Source organism: Lathyrus oleraceus, chromosome 1 (assembly GCF_024323335.1).
Source record: "Lathyrus oleraceus cultivar Zhongwan6 chromosome 1, CAAS_Psat_ZW6_1.0, whole genome shotgun sequence".
Classification (NCBI taxonomy): domain Eukaryota; kingdom Viridiplantae; phylum Streptophyta; class Magnoliopsida; order Fabales; family Fabaceae; genus Lathyrus; species Lathyrus oleraceus.
Window position 1 is genome coordinate 87,540,298 of NC_066579.1, and position 19,629 is coordinate 87,559,926.

Sequence of the window (19,629 nt, forward strand, 5' to 3'; positions counted from 1 at the left end):
CTTATGCCAAATACAGGTAAACCTGTAGATCAACTCGAATATTCAAGAGCTATAGGCTCTTTGATGTATGCTATGATTAGCACTCGACCGGATATTGCTTATGCGGTTGGAAAGTTGAGCAGATTTACGAGTAATCCTAGCCGGCATCATTGGCATGCGATAACTAGGGTATTCAAGTACTTGAAGGGTACAATGAATTATGGATTGTCATATATGGGATTTCCTTCGGTGTTAGAGGGTTATTCGGATGCTAGTTGGATAAATAATGCTGAAGATTCATCCTCTACAAGTGGATGGGTGTTCTTGCTTGGGGGAGGTGCTATCTCATGGGCTTCCAAGAAGCAAACATGTATAACTAGTTCCACAATGGAATCTGAGTTTGTAGCATTAGCTGCTGCTGGTAAAGAAGCAGAATGGCTAAGGAACTTGGTATACGAGATTCCGATATGGCCTAAACCGATATCACCAATTTCTATCAGTTGTGATAGTACTGCCACATTGGCTAAAGCTTATAGTCAAATATACAATGGAAAGTCTAGACATTTGGGTGTCAGACATAGTATGATTAGAGAATTAATCATGAATGGGGTGATATCTATAGAGTTTGTTCGGTCGCAACAAAACTTAGCTGACCACTTGACGAAGGGGTTAGCTAGAGACTTAGTAAAGAAGTCGGTAATTGGGATGGGATTAAAGTCCATTTAAATCTATTAGCTTTGATGTACCCAATTCCCTTCTAATATGACGTTAGAAGCAGAATTCAATGTGGAAAGATCATAGTTAAAGATTGGAGCAATTATATTTATCTTCCCAGGGTATGTGCTCAGACCTGCAAGTGATGGTTAGGTTGAAGTATATCTTCTTAATGGTTCTTTTGAAAAATTGTAAATGCAGGTACAAGATTAAAAGAATCACCTATGTAAGCATGAAGTTTTGTCGCTTCAAGAAGTTTGGACTTGGCTTCCTATATGCTTATTAATGGATAAGGACACATGGCTTGTAAAGTGTCAAGTATGAATAGTAGAGTATTGTAAGAAACATATGTGTACTATATCTTCTGACATTCAAATGGATTGACGGGTTCAATCGCTATGACACCCAGATTTTCGAGTGTTTGAAATGTGTATTTGTACTAAAATGAAAATTCAATCGCAAGACATTTTCGTTTATGCATCTGTTTGATTGTAATATACCCTTATATATTTTATTGTATATATTAAGTAAATCAAGGATTACACTAAAATGGGGGGGATTTATTGGTGATTTTAGTATCACCCATGATTTTAGTAGTAATGAGATTTACTACAGGCCGATGCAATTATGCGTTAAAGCTTGGAAACGAGTTAGGAGTAGTGCGGAGTGCACGCTCGTAGAGCCAACGTGTAATTGACTGCAAGTAATTGAAAACGGGGTTCCAAGGGGCGTAGCCCCTGGCGGGGTGCGGGGCAGCGCCCCGCTGGGGTTCCAAGGGGCGAAGCCCCTGGCGGGGTGCGGGGCAGCGCCCTGCCGGGGTCCAAGGGACAGAGCCCCTGGCTGGGGTCCCGCTGCCAGGTCAGCGGGCGGGGTGCGGGGCAGCGCCCCGAAGAAAATTTTCTTTTGAACGTTTGAACCTTCCCAGCCGTTATTACCGTTTTCTTGAAAAGGTATGACTTTTCGTTTTCAGTTTTCGTTCTCCTATAAAAGGGGGAAATCTGGCCTCGGTTTAGGGTTACACACAAAAAACCATTCTACGTTCCAGAATCTTTCTTTTGCCAGAAACATTCTTTCTTCAAGAATTATCCCCACAAAGATTTCGTGAACCCAGGCATAAATAGGGTCGAAATACTTTGTTCGGAAAGTGAACGAACACGATTCTTCGAAGATTATCCAGGATTATCAATTAGTTATCTAACAGAGGCACAGGAGATACTGCAGTACATGAGGTAGTGTAGGAACACGGGTGTTGAGTCCGTCATACGTATTAGTATTTAGTATTTGTATTATGGGCATTATTTTCGGTTTTATTTTTTTCTTTGACTTCATTGTGTACTTTGGATTTATTAATTTATATACGGAATTTCATGTTATTATGAAAGTGTGTGATTTAATTTTTACAAAATTGAAAATGATAATATAGTTATAATATATCATCAAATTTATCGCAACATCTCTTAATCAAAGTAAAAAATTATTGTTTGGTGTAGTTCTAAAAATGCATATCCAGATTTTGTCTTGTATGAATACAGATATGCATCTTCGAAATAATTTATGTCAAAAAATGACGTCTCACTTAGGAATGCATGAGATGTACATGGAGTTATTCCGGAGATGCATCTTCGGAATAAATTTTAGAAAAATATGGGGCGAGACTCAATTTGAGCGTATTGTAGTGAGACATAGAATGTGTCTGGAGATGTATTTTCAGAACCAGATAGACAAATTTAAATTTTTATATGATGTTTTTTCACCACTTAAAATGAGATTTGCAATTTCTTTTTGAATGACTTCTCTTACGGGCTTGCCCAATGTTTTCTTGTATGACTCCTCTAATGGGCTTTGCTCTTAATAAGAAGAAGTTTTTTTTTTAAAAACCTACATGTCACAAAATGATATTAAAATATATGCCTGTCACTAAATTATATAGCATATGATTTTTTTTATAATTTTTTTATCATAAGAGAAAAGGATAAAGAATATAGCTAGCTCTAAGGCCCAGTTGTAATTTTCATAAAGGAACTATCAGATGAAATTTGTATATTATAAATTTACATATATCTTTAAAAATTAGTAAACAATTAATGTGTAAGATTAAACTAAAAATTGATCCATTCAGTCCCATCAATAAAGGCAAGTGAAAGAAAAGGTTTAGCTTCTTCATCAGTGAGTTCTCTTGACCATGATACTCTTCCTGCAAAACTTGCTCCTGGTCCTGTGCATTTGTATTGTCCATAGAACACAGTCCTATAATAGTGGTTTTAGTAGAGACATAATTAAAGAAATAAATAAATCATGACAACTAATATATTATAAACGTATCCATTAACATTAACATGCCTATACTACATTTTCAGATACTATCTTCATAGTGCTATGTCTTATCTTATCTATACTAGCAAATACTGCTGCCACCAAGTTTAGTGGCCATAACATTCTATGTATTTAGTATTTGCTTCATGGCTAGAATATTCTCTGTATTTAAACACTATATGCACATAGTGCTATGTCTTATCTTATCTACACTAGCAAAAACTGCCATCATGTTTAGTGGCCAAAACAATCTCTGCATTTAGTATTTACTTCATGGCTAGAATATTCTCTATAATTTTTTTATTATTTTTTTCCTCAAAAGTGGTACTAGCATTGAGATCTTATAATTTGTTAATTTAATTTAAAAATAAATAAATAAATATTGGAGGGTATATAACATAACAGGTAGACTTGCACCATACAAGTGCTATCTTTTGGATAACATTTTCCACAAACACATATTAAAAACGAAGCATTAAAATTTTGTTACTAAAATACTAATTTTCCAACACTTTTCAATTCAAATGTTCCTCTATTTTCTTCCTTAACTCTAAATTACCAATGATCCTTCCTCTAGAAATAGGATTATGTCGTTTTTTTGACAATAAACTCCCTATGATACTATTAAGAACAGAGAAAACATGACAATCAATTCAAATGCATGCATAATGCCATGTTGTGTGACATTGATTGATGAAGAAAAAGATAAAGAGAGGTAGAAAATAAAGATACATACATTTCACGGTTAGGATCACCCCAATTATACCATCCTTTAGGAATGATGATATTGTCCATATTTGTATAAGCAAACACAACTCGTGAAAAAGGACCCCAAGCTCTTCCAAGGTACAGTGCCCCTGAACCCGTGACCTTACAGTTCACAAATGAGAATCCTGTGTCTTGTAATATACTACTCCTTCCTTGTGCCGTTAGTGCTCCTGTATTTCTCGCTATCGCGTGCACGTGACATCCCTGATCATCACACGGTTACGATTAACTGACAGTACTGTTAAACTCGGACGAGTAGAGAAATGTAACTAACCTCGAAGAGGGAGAGAGCATTGCCGAAGATGAAATCAACAGAGCCTTCAATGTAACAATCTTTATAGTAATGTCTACCAAGATGATCATAAAGTGTATCTTGTGCTCCTAAAAATTTGCATCCTAAGAATGATGCTGTGTCTGCTGAAATTCTAAATGCTACTGCTTGTTTTCCAATTGCTCCAGGTGCAGGAACAGGAAATGTGTTCTACATTCACACACAATTTTTTTTATTAAACCTCAGACACACATTCAAGAAAAAGTTGTAATAATTGACATAAACTTGATACTAAGAAAATGAAATATGGTCATTAAATTTGATGACTCTAACACAAACTTGAATTCCCTAGTCAGCACATCGGTGGTAGTTGAATGAAATCATACAATCTAGACTTAATTATAGATTTTGATTCAACTGTCACTGATGTGCTGACTGTGTAGAACTCTTATGGTTGAATCCCTCTGATACTTAGTGACAAAATTAGAAATGGATTGTGTATTTTTTTCGTCTCTATACAAAAATAGAAAGTTGTTTTATTTACATACTTGGAATGTGATGTTCTTAGCAATGAAATAAGGTGAATTAACTGCAAAAGTTGCTGAACCATATGTTCCCATTGGAGTCCCTCTTGGACCTGGTGTTTGAGCAGTGTCACCCCATTGAACAATTGTTGTATCTGCTCCATCTCCTTCTATGCTTATGAAAGATTTCAATGGAGGAATGTTAACTTTCTCCCTAGACATAAAACAAACCACACACACAAGATTAAGAAACATTGGACCTGAGTTGTAAAGGCTTTCGTGATTTCTGTCTGTACATATATTCCGACACTGATTGTGTTCGTCGCAGTGTAAATTAATGTTTATTTCATCATAAAAATGGTAAATAACATAATCGGCACAAACTTTGATGATAAAGTAGTAGTACTCACATGTAAACTCCTGCATGAACTTTGATGACAACTCGAACAAGATTGATAGGAGGAAGAGAATCAATGGCATCTTGAATTGTAGTGAAATCTCCAATAGAAGGATTCTTAGAAACGTGCAAAGTGTATGAAGCAAAGAGCTTGTTTTTTGCAGTCTTGAAAACTGTGTGTTTGAGATCACCAACATAACTCACCCATTTCATGAACTGTTGTTCTGATAACTCTGTTCTTGTTGTATTGTTGGTTGTTAAACCGTTTCCTGTTGAATGTATTGGTCGAATTCCCTTTGTATGACATTCTATTGTGCTTAGATTTTGCACAAAAACAAGAAGAAATGTTAATGTGCTGAAAATGGAATGCTTTTTTGACATTCTTGGAGAGAAGAATGTGAAAATTAATAATGATGGAGAATGTAGTTTTTTGGAAGTTGAAGTGCTATTAGAAATTAGTTGGTGCTTTGGTGTGTGTATATATATAAACAAAGTTGGAGCAATGACAGAAGTTTGAGATGTCACGGGTTGTTGGAGTGACATACATAAAGAAGAGACAGTCTAGACCACAGAATAAGACAGTTTGGACATTTTATGTGTAGAAACAAAATTGGTTATAGAAATATTTAGTTCCGAAATATTATTTCAACATGAAAAATTGATAATATATTTTAAGATCACAGTCTATCTAGATCCCTATTTCCATCTGGTCTAGCTTCCACATTCTGATCACTGTTTACTCTAGGCCTTCCTCTTACTCATAGTGGCTCCACCATATTACCCAAACTATCATACACAAATATTTTGATTAGACTTAATGCTTAATGATATGATGATAGGAATGATATGGGGAACTGTTAACCTGAAATTTTTATTTGGAAACAAATCAATTGGGTGTTGTATTTGGAAAATGTTGGCTGTTAGGATTGATTGACACAAGTCAATAGAAATGAGTACGTCGATTGAAGCGTTTTAACTAACAATTTGAATTAGGGTTTGGAAGAATCTCAAGAGCAGATCTTGAGACATGGTTTGGAGGAGTCTCGGGAACAAATCCAACTTATCACTCAACACCATGTCGAAGTCGAAGTGTTCGACGGATTTTAAAGACTCAGAAGATTTTTGAGAAACCAAAGACTTGAGAGGGGTTTTAACGCTATCAATAATCACCTTCGACGAGCAGACAGTTATTAGTCGCTAAGGGCAGTTATGAACGTAGGATAATGATTTTCAGTAGTTTTCAAGTACAGACAACATGACAATGGATTAGGAGATCGAGCTGCATGTTTTTGAAGACGTGTCTATTTTCTACGAATTAGCTGTCGAAGACGGTTATCTTTAGTTATATATATATATATATATATATATATATATATATATATATATATATATATATATATATATATATATATATATATATATGCAGATTCATATGTTGTAATAGGGTCGTAAAATTCATATTTTTTTTATAGAACTGGAGTATCTAAGTTAAAGTGTGAAACAGTTTTTGAGTAGCATGTGAGTCAGCGTTCCTTTTGTTTTATTGTCTTTATTTTTTCTTAATTGAAATATTTTACTATTTATTTCATTTACTATATTTATTTAATGTCATTTATTGTTGTGTTCTTTTGTTTTAATTCAAGTTTTTTTTATGGTTAAAGTTTGTCTTTATTCTGTCTGTACACAAGATATTCACAGTCACTTCACACATATTTTCTTATAAACGTGTTTGTACAAAATTGTTCCCGAGATTTTTCAAGTTAATCTCACAGAATTTTAAACTCGTGATTGTTCGTTAAAAATATGTGTGAATAAATTGGATGCTTTTGTGCAAAAAAAAATATTTTTTTATAAGAAATTATTGTATTATTTAGACATCTTTGTTCTACATGAAATGTTTTCAATGTCTTAAGTCATATGTGTCTGAAAAGTGGTAGGACTTTAGCGAAAATGGTTAACCCAAAAGATGCTTCTCGTGCCCGAAATGATGTTCCAAACCCTAAACCAACAATCGCTTCGATGGTTGTTACAACAGGGACATCAAGCTCTGTCGAAGTCACAGGCACAAACTTAACTCAAGTAGCAGCTTCGACGTCAATACCAGAAGTAATAGTTTATTTACCTCTAGTAACAAATATTCCAATTAAACTCACACCTACTTCGATGGTTGTATGGGACCCTAACCCCCCTTATGTCCCAATTTTTACCCTACCTTTAGTTATTAGGGATTACCCATATGGCTTGCCAACTACCATGATGGCAAAGTTACAAAGTCATGTTTCAACATTTGCAGATAATGCTCCAACGATAGTGTCATCCCTCAATCCACATTTGGCATCAGAATCAACCATAAGCAACCCTAGTTGGATGACACAACCATAATGAGGAGTTCGATTTGTTCCTATATGAATATCAGTCTTAACTATAAATCATCTTGCGTTCATGAGGAAACAGATGGATGAAAGTAACCACGGGATGGTGAACATGTTAACACAACAAATAGATGTGGCATTTCACCCTCTAATACATAACACACCCCAAATTTACCAGCATATGTGTTGGCATCTAATAACCAAATTTCAGTCGAACAACCTCCACTGAGGGTAGTCGAAGGAAATCAAGCCCAAAATGGCCATGAAATAGTTATGGTGCAAAGAGACCAGGACGTCAACCAAGTACTTAGGAATGTCCAAAAAATTAACTTTGGGGGGAAATAATATAACTAATGTGGTGTTAGATGCCCAAAAGTGCTTATTTGAGCTATCATATGTGGGCATCTTTCACTCTTTTGCCTTGCTAAAATTGTCAAAATCACATTTATTTTACATGGAATGCGTTACATTGATAAACAAGCTTGGTGCCTTTGATGTGTTTGTTATTGTGCAGGAAAGGCATGAATTAATTGATAATAAAGACACAAGAGAATTGGCAAAGGAACCAAAGCAAAGGAGCATTTCATCTGCCTGCTCGCTAGGCGAGGCTGTGGCGAAGAATGGGTTCGCTAGGCGAGCTCCTGGCGAACAGCTCCAGTAAATTAGCAAATTAATTCGCTAGGCGAGCTCATGGCGAAGTCTGCAGCGAATTCATTCTGTTTTGGTGAAAAAGTGCAGCCAGCACTCACTCGCTAGGCGAGGCTCTAGCGAGTCCCCAGCGAGCATTCCAGTAGCAAAACCTCTCAACCTCGCTGGGGGCGAGCTTGAAGCGTTTCCTTCGCTAGGCGAAGGTATGTTCGCTAGGCGAACATGACAGTTTAGCAGGCCCTGTTTGCTCTGGGCGCAGGGGCTTTTTGTGCCCATTTTAGGACCTCGCTAGGCGAGCTATTATGCTCGCCTAGCGAACATGACAGTTCTGCACTTGTCTATAAGTAGCAGGTGCCACTTTTGGGCACCATACCTCATTTTTACCAACTTTTCCATTTTTTGTACTTTCTCCTAGATATTTTACAGCATTGCTTTGTGGGAGATTTTATGCCCTAATTTCATTTCTCTTCATCTAGCAACCATCTTCCACAAAAAGAAGGTGGATTCCCATCCAACTTCGATTATTCGACTTGGATGTTGATCAACCCTCTTTCCTTACTTGCCGACCAAGCTACCATGAAAATGAGTAGCTAAGTCTTCCATTTGTCAAGGTTAGATGTAGGTGATTTCCGAGCTTTGTGTGTAAATGTAAGGATCCTCATATGTAAACTCTTTAACGGTAAATATATGATGAAAACTTTGTTTCTATTTAAAACTCTTTGTGTTGGTATTTGATCGAGAGATGTTTACCGATTCTTGACCTAGGTTTTCATCCAAACTTGTTTGTTAGCTAGAGATAGTAACGAATGATTTTGTTCACCATAAGGTTGAACCAAAAAGTTGTCATTTTGATAGATTGTGTTCGAGAGAAACAATGGATCAAAATGGCAAAACTCACAATGGGTGTTCGAGAGAAACGCATTGAGAGGACCTTATGAAATAATTTATCATCTAAAGGAGTTTATAAGATGATTGACCGAGCAAATACATGCAAAGCAAATGTAATCATTGAAACCTAACTTTGACAATATTTCTCATATTAATCAAAACGTAACTTTTACCGCAATTAATTACTTTGTATGCAAGATAACTTGATTAAAACCAAAACCCTAGTGTTACATTAAGTTAAGATTAATTCAACCATTGAACGGCAGTGATATCTTACAATCTCTGTGGATACGATAACAAAACCCGACACTTAAAAACTGTCTCAACATGTGGTCGAACAGATTTTGGCCCAGAATGGCCTTAATGTTAGCCTTCATAGGCCCGATTATGTGTCTCCTTTGTTGGAATATTCCCAACAGACCAAACTTCCCAAGGGATGGAAAGTCCCTAAAAATTCACCAAGTTTACTGGTGACACCAGTGAGTCCACAGTCGAGCATATTGCTAGGTATCAGACTGAGGTCAGCAATATAGACAATAATGAGAATTTGAAAATTAAATATTTTCCTAATTCTTTGACAAAGAACTCTTTTATGTGGTTCGCCACACTGCCTCAGCATTCCATATTTAATTGGAATCAATTGGAAAGGGCATTTCATGAACAGTTCTAGATGGTTCAATCTAAAATTAGCCTCAAGGAATTAGCCAATATGAGGCGAAAGGTAGTTGAAATCATAGATGATTACCTAAATATGTTTAGGATAATGAAATCAAGGTGATTCACTTAGGTGCATGAACATGAACTACTCGAGTTTGCTGCAGGGGATCTTGATTATTCCATCCAAAAAAAGTTAGACACCCAGTATTTAAGAGATATGCACAAGTTGAAAAGGCCAAGTCGAGTAAGTATTATAAAAATGAAAAAGTAGCCTACATCTAAATAGACGAAATAGAAAACTTATCTGACACAAACATTGACTTTGTCGAGGAAAATGAGGTTAATGTGACAAAACTAAAGCTCTTGTTTGGTTTGTGAGATTAGCCAATAAAATCTCGGTTTGGTTCGTGAGCTCAACCTTTTTAAAAGATCTTATTTGGTTCGTGAGACTGGCCATTAAAAGCTTTGTTTGGTCTATGATCTCAGTCTGGTGTAAAAGCTCTTGTTTGATTTCGAGATTGTTCTAGTGTAAAATCTCGTGTTTGTTGTGGAGGATAGCTAATGTAAAACTCTTGTTTGGTTGCAAGAAGATTCGTGGACATATATAACATGTGAAAAGTTCACATATAATATAGTGGACACTCTCAAGAAGAATTTTTTAGGGACAAGAGTAGGTCAAGTGGTTAGGCTGAACCTGTATAAGTTATGATGTGATTCTATCAACCTTTATCTCTTTATATTTCCGCTATTTACTTTTATTTTTGTTTTTATTTATTATGCTGTCTACTCTTTGTTTGTTTTATAAAATTATTTTAAACACTTTCATTTATCAAAGAATTTTTAATTAGACTTCATTTTGCAAACGTCCATAATTCATCCTCTTGTGTTTGGAATCACATGTTCAATAACTCCCTTCTCCAAGTTTATGAAGGCTCTCATCTCCAAGTCGATATGAATCTTTCCTAAGAAATCTTAGGTTTTTTGGCCCTACGTGAATATTTGATATCAGGACACGAGGTTACATAACAAAGATAGGTGTATTCAGAATGATCTTTCTATCGTCTAGAGGCTTCCTCTTTTTCAAAATACAAGTCAACAAACCAGACATGTCACTTTTTTAAATGTCGACCCCTACCTCACCTTTCTTTGCCATCACCTTCTCCAACAATGTTTTCTTCCTGGACACCAACAAAAGAGACATCCTCTCCACATAAAAACATTGAGAGTTATAGGGAGAATAAATAAGGAATACCTAAAGGTTATGTAACCAAAGTGCATCGATCACTGACTTATTCCTCTCACACTCCATCAACTCATTAACGTTCAAAACACGATATTTTTTTATAAAAACTCAATGAAAATAAAAGAGAATATAAAATGATGGAAGACATAAACCTAACATAATCAAATCAAATAACTAGTCCAAACGGGTATACCGAAAATTTAAATACAACAAAAGTGATTTAAAAAAAAAACTAAACATACACTACCCATCAAACCCGCATACAAGTGTGAAACAAAATAGTAAAAAATATGTTGTGTGGGGCTTCCCTTTTGAAGACGACGAATGAACCAACTGTCAAACAATCCAACATCAAACAAAAGAATGATAAGGATATCAAATCATTCTAACATCAATCACGAGGAGTGATACGAATGTTAGACTCAAATGAGACAAATCTTAAATCGTGAAACATATAGATCTCGACAGATCTAGAGACAATGAGAGAATCAAAAGATCATAACCCCAAGATTACACCACATACATAAACTTGCGACAATGACAGAACCAACATCACTTAAGAGACCCGCTAGAGAGACGAAGGAGCCAACATAAACACCAATAATAGTTCCGATTTAAAACAAAAAAAAATAACTCCAACACCAAATTAGGCAAAACTCATAGAAACCAACATGAAACCCATAAAATCTAATAAAAGGCATTATGGAACCAACATCCGCCGAAAACATTGAAATTTAGTACGACCTCAATGGGAAACAACAGAAACTACTTAATGAATGACTCAACTATATAATTGAAATCGAATTAATCGAATAGTTCCAAATTATATTCTAGTTTTTTTAATTGTATATGTACATACTAGAATCAAATTTGATACTTCGATCTCTACAAAGTTCTTAAAAAACTGTGACATCCATAGAATTAAAAAAATTCACATAATCAAACTTTATAATTTCACAACTAATTAATAAATATATTTTTAAATTTTTAATGTAGTTATTAAATAAAATTTATACATAATTTGTTTATATCAATGTTTCAAAAATCAGATTGAACTGGCCGATTCAATCGGTTGGATCATAAACCAGAGTTAAATCCAGTTCGATAAACCTTTTAAAACTGTCAGTGGATCAAAACTAGAGTAAAATCGGAAAAATTGGGTTGAACCGTCCAAAGTCGTTCGAACCAAAGAACTGAAACCGATTTTGTAAAATCGCCTAGTTCAAAAAATGCATCAAATTTGCCGTTTTTTAATTTATTTATTTATTTGAAAATTTTAATGCGTCAATGCCCCATACCTTAAAACATTTGACCATTTACAAAAAAAAGAATCTTAATTTTTTCTACGATCATACAAACTTCTAAATTGTATCACTTCGTTATAGTTTTTCTTTCAATCATGCATCATCAGCACGCCGTCTCTTTCAAACATAGTCACAGTGTTCAACTCAATATTAGTTGTCGTTCAACTCAATATTGCTCGTCGTTGTCCAGTTATCACTTGTCTATCGATTCTCATTCAACTCGCATTTACTTACTTTTATTCAATTAAGTATATTATATTGTTTATTTTTGATAATTTTAACCTACTATTTAATTTATGTATTATTAATTCTTTAAAATTTATTTTAGATATTATATTTTATTATTTTAATTTTAATTTTAATTGGTGTAATTTATTTTGTTGGAATTATTTAATTTGTTCAAATTTTTCTATAAAATGAAAGCTCAAATTAAGTTAAAATTATTTATTATTATTATTATTATTATTATTATTATTATTATTATTATATATTATCGATATTGTTGTATTAAATTTATAATAAAATTTTAAAATATATATTTTATTAAATTATAAATGTATAATATGTATATGAAATTTAATTTTATATCGTTAATTTATTTAATAAATTGTTCCACAATTTAATTAGTGGTTGGTTTAGCTTTTAAAACATTGGTTTATATATTATACTAACATAAGATACGTTAATTACTACTATACCCCTCTTTCTCCTTGGTTGTACTACCTCTCCCAATCTCCAAACCACGTCCAGCCAGTGATTCAACCCACCATTTGTATTTCCAGGTTCATCCATTCTTAATCAATTCTCTCTTTTCTCTATTTCATACTCTTAGTTAGGATTTCTCATATATAAATAGGATTCCATTTCATCTTTTTAGGATACTCATTTCAATTTGATTTGGTCATTTAAGATATGAACTTTTTCTGATTTGTTATATGAATTGTTTTGGGATTTCGATTTTGATTTGAGGATTTGTGAAATCAACTTTTCCTAATGTTATTGTGACATGCTTGATGCTTCGCTGTTTCAACAATTGCTCAATGATTAAGTGTTTTAGCTTCTAGGTTTTATATAATTCCTGTAATTGAATGTATGGAATGATAAATTTGGTTTTTTATGTGTTTGAGCAAAATATGATTGATAATATTTGAAGCAAAACTTGCTTTTTCAATGTATAACAGTAAGAATCTCTAAGTTTTGCATTCTAAGAAAAAATATGAAACATTGGTAAGATCATGTATGTAGTAATTATCCCCTTGCAATTAGAAAAAATGATTGCGGATGCTGAGGTTTTTCCCTTAATGATAGTGTTTACTATGCAGATTTTGTGATAGACATGCACTGTTTAAACCATTTGTTATATACTTTTTTATCAGATCCCCCAATGTTTCAATTTCAACCTCCATGGCATTGATTCTCGTAATCGCTTGTATCATTTTTGTTTGGATAACTTCTCTATTCAAAATTTTCCTTCTCGCTCGCATCCGTTCCACCAAACATTTTACGCTGAATGGTACGCTTTCTTTTTCTCTTTTTATTTTAGGTTCCATTTTATCTCTTATTTTATTTTACTCTAAAAATTTTGTTGTTTGCTTATATTATTTTGTTTCCTCGCTTGTGCTCAGGTAAAGCTTTTCGGAAGAGAAATGTCTTACTGGTTATTGCTCACCCTGATGATGAGTCCATGTATGTTTAACTCTGCTAATCTTGTTATTTTTTAATATGTTGATGATGTTGATTGTCATGTCAATCTCTTATAATAGCCTTGAGTTTTAGGTTTATGATAAACTTATTTATGCTACGATAGTTATGATAAACACCTGCTATGATATGATCCAGTTTCAGTGCTATTTTATCAAATTAGTTCTAGTTAGGGTTTCTTTATTCCCTGTAGGTGAATCTAACTGTTTTGAAGTTTATATTTTCAAATGTTTGCATTGTGGTTTCACATTGTCTTGAAATTTTATTCCATTTCTGCAGGTTCTTTGCTCCAACTATAAATTTTCTGACTTCAAGAGGGCATAATGTTCAAATACTCTGCTTATCTAATGGTGATTAGCTTTTGATAATTTGTTTGTTATAATTTATAGCAGTTAGTTATGGTATATGTGTTTTTATGTTGATTCTTTTGTGCTTTTGGCGATTTTAATTATGCTCATTTTTAACCAATTTTAAAACTATCGGTTTTTCTTTCTCCCTGTATTGCAGTTTGATTTTATTCAGGTGGAATTTTTCTGAATTAAGCAAGTTTATGTTTAAAATAGAATTAAGTTTGAACTGTTTTCAGTGTATAGAGTTCTATATTATTGATGAACTATATGTTGCCCCTTCATATATATCTACATATTGGCAATGATATTTATCCTAAATAGATACTCCCTCCGTCTCATAAAAAGTGTCTCATTTGCATTTTTTCTCTGTCTCAAAATAATTGTCCTTTTATAATATCAATGTAGCATTTATTATTATTTTTCCACTATCATACCCCTATTTATTAACTTTCACTTTATTCAACCATTCTTTTAACTACAATTAATAGGGGTATTCTAGTAAATGGTATTAGTTTTATCATCAAAATCAACACATCCAATCATTTCCTTAAGAACCGTGAATTATTCAAATAGGACATTTTTTATGAGACGGAGGGAGTAGTATGCAAAAAGAAGTCCAATATTGATGATGAGCAGATGAGATGATTATAGATGTCAGTATTATCAAGTAACGTGTGTTGTGGCAGATTGTGGTAGCAGATTTTTTCGCTAACCGCTATGGCTAATTTGTGAAGGATGGTGGTGCCATGGCGTTTTATACAGCTTAAAATGGAAGATATTTTGCATGCAATTAGAATTTCTTGTTCTTTTTATTTTCTTTTCTGCCATAGGCTGGGAATTATTAAATGTTTATGCTTCAATCCTTTATATAGCATATTTGTTATTATATTCTGCAGGTGATGCCGATGGCAAAGGGAATATCAGAAAACAAGAACTTTATCAGGCTTGTGTATCCCTCAAGGTGATTTGCAAAGTGGCTTGAAATAGATGTGCATTGAAACATTGACAAGAGCTTCCTGTTACATATTAAACACTGCCCGTCTCACTATAACTTTTTTATCCTTAGATCATTTAATTGTATAGCTATCCTTAGAACTAATCATTCTTGGAAAACATAGGAAGCCTTTGATAATGTTATTTGCGTAGTTTTAAGGTAGTTTTATCTAGCAATTTGATAAGGATATTGTTTGTATAACATTGGTACACAGGTTCCAATGCAACAAGTGAAGATTATCAACCATCCAGATCTGCAGGTTTTGATCTAATAGGTCTATTGGAGTTGTAAAACTTAATGTTACTACAAAAAAAATTGTTTGTTCCTTATATTGTCATTGTTTATTCTGTTGTTATACTTAGGATGGTTTTGGTAAAGTTTGGAACCATAGCTTACTGGCAAAGATTATTGAGGAAGAAATAACCAGTCACTGCATTGATATGGTAAGATCCTGCCTCTGCAAAAGTAGTTTGGGTCACGAAGCTTCCGATTGTGCTGTCATAAATCATGTTTTAGCAGATTCTCATTATTACTTTTACCCCAGATTATTACTTTTGACAAATATGGTGTCTCCGGACATTGTAATCATCGTGACGTGCATTATGGAGTATGGTAATCACATCATTTAGCTATTTAGATTAAATCCAGTTGACATATCTCATAATTTTTTTCTCATTCTTATGCTGCTACCATACCACTAACCTGAAAAAAACTCCATGTTGTAATGTAAGCAGCAAGTTACTATATGATACTTCAAGAGGAGATATCGAAGTTTGGGAGCTTGTATGTTTTTGATTTCTTAATTTTATTCTATTCTTATATGATCCAATTGTGCTTTTTTAGAATAATCTCAAATTGACTTGCTCTCTTTGGGTGTTTTCGTTGCTCTCAGGTCAGCACCAACATATTGCGCAAATATAGCGGTCCGAATGATATATGGTTATCTATGTTTTGGGCCATGCTGCCCTCAAATGGAACAGTGCAATGCTTGGTAAATGAACATTCCCGAAGAAGTTTTATTGCTATGGCGCAACACAAAAGCCAATGGGTTTGGTATGCATGCTTTACATAGTTTTTATTGTGAATCTGTCAGCATTGCATGATAAAATACATGTTTTTTCTCATCTAACAATTGATTTTGTTTTTGCAGGTTTCGCAAGCTTTTTGTAATCTTGTCCAGTTATACTTATATGAACACTCTTAGAAAGATCAAGTGATATTGCAATGCCAAAAAAGTTGTGTTGCTTGTGAGATCAACTCTCACTTGTTGCCATTCAATTTTGATCTACATATATCAAACTTCTATTGTTCAAGTTTTTCATTCTGTGGATTCGGGGTTCAACTCCAACGTGATTGAATGAAATCTGCTAATTTTCTTCAAAATTATTCAAGATGTATATGTTCATTAAAGGTGTTCTAACTCAGATTTTGCTTGCTTAGTTTGTATGGATCAAAATGAGTGATCTAGTTGACGATTCGTACATTATATGTATCAAAATGAGTGATCTAGTTGACGATTCGAACATTATATGTATCAAAATGAGTGATCTAATTGACATTTGAATACTACAAGATAGAAACAAAACGGGTAATTGATTTGTAAAAACCACATGTTTCGAATAAGTAAAGATATTTTTCAAATTTGTATTGGACTTTCTAATCGGATGACTTTTAAATTTTAGTCCTCTATTTTAAAAATTAGTTTTTTTTCCTCCCCTCACTCTTATGATTTTGCTACTCTCCTCCAATTTTATAGACGTGACAATTATGATTAACACAGAAAAATTATTTTTAATGAATTGAGTGACGACTAGGATAATTTATTATTTAATATTTTTAATTAATAATTTTAATAAATTTTTTAAAAAATTTATTTGAAAATTATTAATACAAATTTTAAAGAATTTTTTACTAAAATAATTCAGTTTTTCAAAAAAAATCCCAAACTACCCCACTTTTAGGAGGAGGCGTCAATCCAATTGGCGTCTCCTCTTAAATTTAGAGAGGAGACGTCAATTGGATTGGCTATGTCACATGGTGCAGCCAATTCAATTGGCGCCCATGTGTATGGGTTAAAGGGAGGCGGCAATTGGATTGGCACCTCAGTGTATTTTGTAATTTTTTTTCAAAAATAGTCTACGTGTTACATAATTTTGAAATCGGACCGATCCATATTAATATAAATTCCCGTTTACACAAAAAAAATTAATGTTGATGACCGGGATCACCTAACCGACCTCTGGTCCCACATCCCCTAGCTACCTGAATTTGTGGCCCTAACCCACGTTGATGATTCACCATTGGTGTTTGACCATCTGAGGGCCCAGGAACATAACTACCAACTGCAGGAGATGGCCTGTTGAGATAGTCAGACAAATCAACGTAGTCTTGAGTATGCATCGAAGATGTACCGCCATAGTTGAGTTCATGACTCATGCCAGAGTAGTTGAGTTGTGTTTGAATTGTTGGTGGGCGACCGGGACGGTTGAAGGGAGACATTGGTGTGAATGATGCGTCGAGAAAAGGTTGGAAAGATTGTTGTGGTGTTTGGTAGAGATAGGGTTGTTTAAGGTTTCGGTTTTGTGATGTTTGGGCTTCTTGACTATGGTAGGAGGAGGGACGGTTGGTGTTAAATGATCGTTGAGTGTTCTGGCTATGACGGCTTTGGTAGGGTGATGTGTTGGGTGCGAAGCGATGTTGGGTCTCTGGTTGATGATCTATTTGTTGGTGGTGGTACGAGATATGCTCTTGGTATTGTGATTAGGTGTATGACATGTTAGGGTTGTATGTTTGTGTGTTTGTGGAATGGAAAGTTTGACGGATAGGGGATTGTGTGTAGTCGGTCTGACAATGTTGTTGGGGGTTAGATGTTGAGGCGTCTGGTGTGTAAGTTTGTTGGCGTGGGTCATATAGGTACATATCTCCGGCGATGAACTCAAAACCAACCGATTTGTACCAAGTCATATAAGTACGACTTGGTTTTTCTTCATTTGGCATCACTGCGTCAGTTAAGACGTGGCCATGGGTTGAAGTTCCATTGGTCGTTAACTTAGCGTAGATGTCATTCTCCTAGGTTTGCTCGGGGATCTGGGATGTGTTGAAGCATACCGAACTGCAATTTCACACGATCACTGTTGTGCATCTCCACAGTTGTGAATCTTATGATCGGTGTGCATGCAGTCCATACAGCTGAGTCGTCTTCGTTGATTTCATGGTCATGATCCAAATTTAGGTATGAACGTCAAATAAACTGAAATGTGAACGTATGTTAGATTATAAACTTGGTAGAAGAAATTAACAAATTATTACGAAATAATTAGGTTATTATCCCTACATCTGTCGGTCGAAGGTGATCCAAGAGATTGCGATACTGGATAATACAATGTCTAGGACATCTGTTATAACTCATACCACGTGCCGACCATCTGCACCATAAAGGTAAAAATATTAGTTAGAGATAATAATCGGTAAAGTAAGTAAATATATAGCATTTTAAACAACTTACTTTTGTGCACACAGGAATGTGAAAGGGTTGTTGTTGACGGGCGCTAGGGACGGTAGTCTTGACCAACCTCATGCTTGGAGCAAAACAGCACATCCAGAAAAGATAGATGTGTCTTTGTGTGAATTTTTACACAAAGAGCTATAAAGATAGGCCAGACAAGCGGATCCCCTATTGTAACTTCCTATTATATCTACATGTCTTAGTAAAGGTAAATACATAACATGCATACTAGAACCACTACCTTCGGGAAATAAAAAAGAACCAATTAAAATCATAATGTAACACCTAGTTTTTATTATTCTAGCCTCTTCGGTAGAATGCTCATCTAAATGTAAACTGTTATAGTATGACTTAAGGCATGAAAGGAGTATACCTTGACCTCTTGAGTTATCATCTAACAAATCAGTATCTAAGAGGTCCATGCAAATTGAATTCGCATAGTTGGTTTTACCATTTACAGCTTTACCTTTAATAGGCAGTCCCAATAGCATGTAGACGTCTTCTAAAGTCACTGTACACTCACCGTTTGGAAACCAGAATGTGTGTGTATCGGGACGCCATCTTTCACATAATGCAAGAATGAATTTATTATCCACCGACCAAGACATAATTTTGCTTATATGTCCAAAACCGGCGAGTTTGACATACGGTTGAATCATTGGGTCTAAGTGTCAAAGATCACGTATCAAAATCCAAATTTTTTTAGAACAATCAATGCAAGTTTTTCCCGCTAAAGGTACGAGATGATGAAGATGTTGAATACATGTTTGTTAGTTACGAACATTCTGGCTGCAATTATATTGAGTTGTATATTACTCTTCAACCAAGTATACCATCTCAGCAATCTCAAATAACTAATCAGGATGAATATGATGAATTTGGTTCGCAATACTCAGATGACGTCGACCCAGAAGCAGAAGCAGAAGTCAACGTCGTTGATGAAGAAGAAGAGACCGAGACACAGGTCGATCATATGTTGAACAACAACATTGAAGATGATG

The 19,629-nt window shown here is 34.5% G+C and overlaps 2 protein-coding genes across 3 annotated transcripts; one reads left to right on the forward strand and one right to left on the reverse strand.

Annotated features, from left to right (window-relative positions):
• Positions 1-2,679: 2,679 nt before the first annotated feature.
• LOC127117879 (probable pectinesterase 53) lies at positions 2,680-5,457 on the reverse strand. 2 transcript variants are annotated; one of them, XM_051048013.1, is made up of 5 exons: positions 4,980-5,457; positions 4,594-4,783; positions 4,049-4,255; positions 3,743-3,978; positions 2,680-2,908 (listed from the first exon to the last, which is right to left on the reverse strand). In XM_051048013.1, exons 1-5 carry the CDS (start codon positions 5,345-5,347, stop codon positions 2,857-2,859), a joined length of 1,053 nt encoding a protein of 350 aa, XP_050903970.1. In that variant the 5' UTR covers positions 5,348-5,457; the 3' UTR covers positions 2,680-2,856. The 2 variants fall into 2 exon arrangements, with proteins under 2 accessions (XP_050903970.1, XP_050903963.1); XM_051048006.1 differs by having other exon boundaries at positions 2,680-2,940; positions 4,980-5,452.
• Positions 5,458-12,718: 7,261 nt separating this feature from the next.
• Positions 12,719-16,509, forward strand: LOC127117894 (probable N-acetylglucosaminyl-phosphatidylinositol de-N-acetylase). The gene is made up of 11 exons (XM_051048024.1): positions 12,719-12,860; positions 13,455-13,591; positions 13,704-13,764; positions 14,059-14,129; positions 15,026-15,090; positions 15,338-15,382; positions 15,486-15,566; positions 15,668-15,735; positions 15,858-15,906; positions 16,016-16,176; positions 16,274-16,509. Exons 2-11 carry the CDS (start codon positions 13,483-13,485, stop codon positions 16,338-16,340), a joined length of 777 nt encoding a protein of 258 aa, XP_050903981.1. The 5' UTR covers positions 12,719-12,860; positions 13,455-13,482; the 3' UTR covers positions 16,341-16,509.
• The last annotated feature ends 3,120 nt before the right edge of the window (positions 16,510-19,629 follow it).